Source organism: Scomber scombrus, chromosome 11 (assembly GCF_963691925.1).
Source record: "Scomber scombrus chromosome 11, fScoSco1.1, whole genome shotgun sequence".
NCBI lineage: Eukaryota > Metazoa > Chordata > Actinopteri > Scombriformes > Scombridae > Scomber > Scomber scombrus.
Genome location: NC_084980.1, coordinates 31,642,062 through 31,649,105, shown reverse-complemented (window position 1 = coordinate 31,649,105; position 7,044 = coordinate 31,642,062). Strand labels below are relative to the sequence as shown.

Here is a 7,044-nt window from a genome sequence, read left to right as displayed (position 1 = left end):
GATCAATTTATTGATAGAAATCTGAAAACTACAAATCATATTTTCATCTTCAGAGGTGGAAAGTATGAACATTTAATCAAGTACAGTTTGAGGCACTTGTACTTTACTGTAGTACAGTTTGAGGCACTTGTACTTTACTGTAGTACAGTTTGAGGTACTAGTACTTTACTGTAGTACAGTTTGAGGTACTTGTACTTTACTGTAGTACAGTTAGAGGTACTAGTACTTTACTGCAGTAAAGTTTGAGGTACTAGTACTTTACCGTAGTACAGTTTGAGGTACTTGTACTTTACTGCAGTACAGTTAGAGGTACTAGTACTTTACCGTAGTACAGTTTGAGGTACTTGTACTTTACTGTAGTACAGTTAGAGGTACTAGTACTTTACTGTAGTACAGTTAGAGGTACTAGTACTTTACTGTAGTACAGTTAGAGGTACTAGTACTTTACTGTAGTACAGTTTGAGGTACTTGTACTTTCTACTCCACTACATTTGTTTGACAGCTTTAGTTACTTTTCAGATGCAGATTTGACACATTGGATAATATAATATATATATGTTATATTATAATATATATATATATATATATATTATAATATAACAAGCTTTTTTTCTACTATAACTACATCAAGCTCATAATACTTTTACTGAAGGAGGATTTTTAATGCAGGAATTCAACTTGTAATGGAGTAAAGTGTGAGTGCTTCCTCCTCTGCAGATTATACTGTCTGTAATATTAAAGATATTAATGACTGCAGCTTTCTGACCTTCAGTGTTTTATTGAAATAATGAAGATGCTTTAAAGCTTTGAGTTAGTCTCATCACGTTGAACCGTCTCTGTGTTCTGCCTTTATATTTAAATATATTCACTCAAGTGCTGAAACTGTCCCATTACCAGCTGTATTTACCTGCTGAGGAGGATACACACAGATACAGTTACAGATATAATCCTGTCTGAATCATAGACTGTATATAAGAAATGGACGTAACATCTGTGACGTCACCCATTGGTTTGTGGACTGCTGCTCGGAGGCCAATAGTATCGGATCTGAGCAGCGCCATCTTGAACATTTCAGGTGCATGCTGGGAAAAATAAAAACATGGATTCTACTTATATGGGCATCAGGAGGAGCATGAGGCGCCCTCCTGAACCTGTGAACCAATCAACCTGTCAATCACCACGTAGCCACGCCCTAATGCATACCCTGCTTTATCGTCACATATAAAATCAGGGAGGCCAAAATGTCCCAAATGAACATCATACTGCATTGAAGAAGGCTTTAAACTAGCGATTGAGACCATAAACACATTTTGAAAACGTTTACTGAGGTTAGAAATCAAGTGAGAAGTTGGTGAATTCTCCATTGACTTGTATAGAGACGGAAGTCCTTTTGACACCAAAACGGTCGCCCCCTGGTGGCCTTTTGATAGAATGCAGCTTTAAGTTACTTCCATGTTGGCATCATTTCAGAGGACCAGAACTCCCCGCCTGGTTTTAACGCGTTAAAGAGACTCCAGTTGTTTACATGTTTTGGCTTTTATTGACAAACAGAAGAACATGAAGACACAGCTTTAACAGGTCACATGACTCACTGGATGACATCATCGACTCGTTGACACGTCATTACGGAGTCGTCCCTCTGTAACTGAAACACTAACATCAATGAAACCTGCCAGCCAATCAGAAACCAGCATGACATCACAATATGACACATGGCGCCCATACTGATGACCTCTGACCTCTCAGCTCATGAAAATAAAGACGTAGATTAAAAAGAAAACATGTTCATAAAAGTAAAAAATTGCTTTAACATCCAAGACCTGCAACACACACACACACATACATACTAACACACACACACACACACACACACACACACACATTGATGCAGTCGTTGTGACTTTAATTGGTTCTTTCGTTTGACGTCATGACGATGTTCAAACATCTGTTGGTCTTTTTCTCGGAGTGTTTCAGAGTCGTAGATTCTTAGTGTTACATTTTTAATAATAACAATAATAATAATGTTTTTGTGAAAAATCAGCTGATGACTGCTGGGGTTGTTTTTGACTGTAAATGATGAATAAACTGTCTACATGTTACATCACATGATCCAAACTGGTCTAAAGACTCGTTACTCTGAAACCAGACACAGAGCTCCTCACTCTGATCTTTAATATTTAGTATTTCAATGTGCTTGTTAATCAATAATGATGTTTTATGATGAGTCAGCGCTGTGCTTAAAGTCTGCTGAGGTTCATAAACATCATTGTTTACTTTTATATTAAAATAAACTCAAGCTTTTTGAATTGTTGAGGTTTTGGAGTAACGAGCCGTTGAACCAGCAGCACCTTCTGAATAACGAGCCTGTGTCGCAGCTCGGTGCAAAAACTCAAAGGGTTCATAAAGCAGCTTCTGGTGCAAAGAGTCACAAACACTTTGGAATGAGATCAACAGGAAGAACCGTGTGTTTCAGACGGCGCCTCACTCGGCCGGCTGGTGGTCGGTGAACCTCTTCAGGTGGTAGCGCAGCACTCCTTTGGTTTTGAAGGTCTTGCCGCAGCTGCAGACGTGCGGCCGCTCTCCGGTGTGGTCCAGCTGGTGGATCCGCAGCAGCGAGCTGGTGAAGAAGAATTCCCCGCAGGTGAAGCAGTAGTGGCTCTTCTCTCCGGTATGTTTGGCTCTCTGGTGGCTCAGCAGCGAGCCCGACGTGATGAAGCTCTGGCCGCAGTCCTGGCAGCTGAAGGGACGCTCGCCGGTGTGGATCCTTTCGTGCGCTCTCCAGGAGTTGTGGTAGGAGAAGGACTTCTCGCAGTACGAGCACTGGTACAGCTTCTCCTTGGTGTGGCTCAGCCGGTGCACCTTCAGGTAGTGAGCAATGGTGAAGCTCTTCCCGCAGTCGGTGCAGGTGAACGGCTTCTCGCCCACGTGGAACAGCGTGATGTGGGACCTCAGGTGGGACGACTGGGTGAACCTCTTCCCGCAGGTGGTGCAGAGGAAAGGCCTCTCGCCCGTGTGGGTCACCATGTGCGACTTCAGGTGCGGCGACTGCGTGAACCTCTTCCCGCACTCGGTGCACTTGTAGGGCTTCAGTCCGGTGTGCGTGCGGTTGTGCAGCTTCAGTCCCTGCAGGCTGGAGAAGCACTTCCCGCACTCGGTGCAGTGGTAGGCCTTCAGGTCCTCGTGGGTCCGCTGGTGGCAGCGCAGGCCGCTCAGCAGCTTGAAGCCTTTTCCACAGGTTGGACATTTGTGTGGCTTCCTGTTGGAGTGCGTCACCTGGTGGTAGAGACAGGAATCACTTTATTAATACTATTAATCTTTATCAATACTACTAATCTTTATCAATACCACTAATCTTCATCAATACTATTAAAGGTTATCAATCAGGTTCTTTATCAATGCTCTTGTCGGCTAGTTTACATTACTAAAGAATTGCATTTTAAAAATATTAATTATAAAAAGAATTCAGAACATTATTAAAATTGATTTAAAGTTACACCAACTCAAAGTCCTAATAACAGAACTTATAAATACTGTAGGTTGTTAAACTGTAGGAACTGGATTCAGAGCCAGGTTTCGGGGGTTCCCAACCTGGTGGACCTTCAGGCTCTGAGGGTTGGCGAAGGTCTTCTTGCACTTGCTGCAGGGAAGCATCTTCTGGTTCCTGTGCGAGCGGCTGTGGAAGTTGAAGCCTTGGTAGGAGACGAACATCTTGTTGCAGATCTTGCAGTGGTAGCACTTCTCCCCCTCGTGGGTCCCCAGATGCTCCGTGAGCTCGTCGTGGCCGCCAAACCCGTCCCCACAGAACCAGCACTTGAAGGGTTTGGTGCCCGAGTGCGTCCGGTGGTGGGTCTTCCAGTCCCGCTTCAGGGCGAAGGTCTTGTCGCAGTAGGAGCACCGGTACGGCTCGGTGCGGTCGTGGATCTGCTGGTGGATGACGAGGCTCAGCAGGGTCGGGTAGATCTTACCGCACTGCCAGCACTCGTTGGGTTTCTGGCCCTGGTGGACTCTCAGGTGAGCCTCCAGGTGAGAAGACTTGTAGAAACCTTTCTTACACTCGGGGCAGTAGACCATCTTCCTGCCGGTGTTGGTCGGGTGCTGCTGCCTCAGTCTGCACAGCTGAGGGTGATCGTCTGCGAGGACGGAGAGGTCAGAGGTCAGAGGTCAGGGTCCAGGGTGAATGAGGAGTTTATACAATAGAATAAAACTTTATTGTCCTTGGCAGACAAACAGTAAACAGAAATGACATAAACACCATACTGTATGGTGTTTATGTATTTATGTATTTTAAGAAAATCATTTCTTAAAATACATAAATAAGTGAGGTATAGAACAGTTCCTGTATGCGTACTGATCATTTACAGGTGTTTAAAATATTAATAAAAGACTTCTTATAACTATTCCTGGTTGCCATGGTAACTGTGTAGATCGTCCTCTCAGTGAACAGCTGGTTCAAGAGGTTTGAGGTGAAGCAACTACTGAACTATCTCAGAGAGCTTGTTGTTAGATTGGCAGCTCAGATGAATCAGGCTGAGAGATGAACGGTTAGACCTGAAGAGAAGCTCTAAGATCTTCTGGCTGCAGAGCTTCCTCAGAAGAGAGAGATTTCTGTATTAACAGAGAAGCTCATCTGAGAGTCCAGAACTGTACCAGACTGGCCAATGAGTGAAACTAGCTTAATGATCACATTCTGTTTGTAGAGAAAACCAGTTGCTTTGTTTTATCCACATTAATCACAAGCTGGCTGCTGTGGTTTCCAAAGCTTTCACCTAAATATGCAGCTTCACTCACAGAGTCAGTGTGTTGTAGAAGCCCCACTAAGGCCGTTCATAAAGAGAGAGGAAGCACCAAAGATCCTCCCCCCAAGCTGTGTGTTCACAGTAATTCTACATTACCAGAACAAACAGTGTTTGAACCAGGCGGGGAGTTCCGGTCCTCTGCAATGAGGCCAACATGGAAGTAACTTAAAGCTGCATTCTATCAAAAGGCCACCAGGGGGCGACCGTTTTGGTGTCAAAAGGACTTCCGTCTCTATACAAGTCAATGGAGAATTCACCAACTTCTCACTTGATTTCTAACCTCAGTAAACGTTTTCAAAATGTGTTTATGGTCTCAATCGCTAGTTTAAAGCCTTCTTCAATGCAGTATGATGTTCATTTGGGACATTTTGGCCTCCCTGATTTTATATGTGACGATAAAGCAGGGTATGCATTAGGGCGTGGCTACGTGGTGATTGACAGGTTGATTGGTTCACAGGTTCAGGAGGGCGCCTCATGCTCCTCCTGATGCCCATATAAGTAAAATCCATGTTTTTATTTTTCCCAGCATGCACCTGAAATGTTCAAGATGGCGCTGCTCAGATCCGATACTATTGGCCTCCGAGCAGCAGTCCACAAACCAATGGGTGACGTCACGGATGTTACGTCCATTATATATACAGTCGGTGGTTTTAACCAGCTGTCAGGTCTGGATGCAGATATATTATATATATCATTTTACATCCTAACTCTAACCCTTCATATTAACAGTAGATTTAAACCCGTCCGTCCCGTAACGCGTCATCTGACCCCCGACCTGATTCATGAGACCTCACCCAGAGACAGGAAGTCCCGCCCCTCCAGCCACGACCTGCAGTCGGTCAGTTTGATGGACAGTTTCTTCAGAACCGGATACGACTGGATCTCCACGTCGCCGTCTGGTTCCATCTTGATCCGGATGCTGCCGAGTTCAGCAGCAGCGTCCTGAACCTGAAACATGAAGAAGATTTATAGAGAATAAAACCTGAAATAAACAAATAAACCTCTGAGAGAAGTTCTGCTGCAGGACGGACCGCAGAACCGAGCAGTGACTGTGTGTGTTGGTGTGTGTGTGTTTGGTGTGTGTATTTGTGTGTGTATTTGTGTGTGTTGGTGTGTGTATTTGTGTGTGTATTTGTGTGTGTTGGTGTGTGTATTTGGTGTGTGTATTTGGTGTGTGTGTGTTGGTGTATGTATGTGTGTGTATGTTTTAGTGTGTGTTTAGTGTTTGTTGGTGTGTGTGTGTGTGTGTGTGTGTGTGTGTGTGTGTGTGTGTGTGTGTGTGTGTGTGTTTGGTGCGTGTGTTTAGTATGTGTGCGCGCTTTGTTCTGAAAGCAGTTAGCAGTTAGCTGTTAGCTCGCCGTGCTAGCAGCCCGGTGCTCGGTGTGTTTACCGGAGAGGCGCGCGCGGACACCGGGCAGGGATCCATCCCGCTGGTAACCGTCCGGAAGTCCGACCGGGTTCGGTGATCAAACGGGTTCAGGTTTGGTTCGGATCCGAGCAGCTGCTGCAGCTGCAGACCGTCCAGCTGTTCACTTCCGGGACAAAGTTCACCCAAAAAAACAAAACAAACCAAAAAAGAAAAAACTTTATTAAGTTCATGAAAGAAAATTAGTTTAATTATTAAAAACATTAAAAACATTAAAAACAGCGAGAAAGACTTGGGTCAATAATAATATAATAATAATAATAATAACAATAATAATAATAATAATAACATAATACAATATTATTAATATAATAACTTAGTTAATGAAGATATAAAGTTTCTGCTTTAACTTTGTACAGACTGGTTAAACTGGTTAAAAGAGATTTGATCATTATGAGACTGATGACGTCACGTTAGTTACAGTAAAGTTAAAACATGACACAAAATAAAATCATAGTTTAGTCTTTTATGATATAAACTCACCTGATGACGTCATGCAGCAGTGACGTATGATATAAACTAACCTGCAGAGTTTCCATAGCAATGATAATAAAACACATACAAAACTATATATTATTAACTTATTAATTATTGTAGGAAAACACCACGTTCATAATGTAGCAACACAAAGCTTTATAAAAACTATTAGTGATTCAAATAATAAGAAAGCTGCTAAAACTCATCGTTATGACTTTGCTTTATATTTTTAAAGTGAAACCCTGCTGGCTGCTGTGTTGTTGTATATTAACGACATCATTAAAATATGTTTAAAAACAACACAAACAAACAAACCAACCAACTCACCTGCAGAGTTTCAGGTGT

At 43.1% G+C, this 7,044-nt stretch overlaps 1 protein-coding gene across 1 annotated transcript; it reads right to left on the bottom strand.

Annotated features, from left to right (window-relative positions):
* Positions 1–1,540: 1,540 nt before the first annotated feature.
* Positions 1,541–6,761, bottom strand: LOC133990167 (zinc finger protein 883-like). The gene is made up of 5 exons (XM_062428338.1): positions 6,706–6,761; positions 6,187–6,328; positions 5,591–5,744; positions 3,589–4,130; positions 1,541–3,273 (listed from the first exon to the last, which is right to left on the bottom strand). The coding sequence occupies exons 1-5, from the start codon at positions 6,759–6,761 to the stop codon at positions 2,482–2,484; spliced, it is 1,686 nt and encodes a 561-aa protein (XP_062284322.1). The 3' UTR covers positions 1,541–2,481.
* Positions 6,762–7,044: the final 283 nt, after the last annotated feature.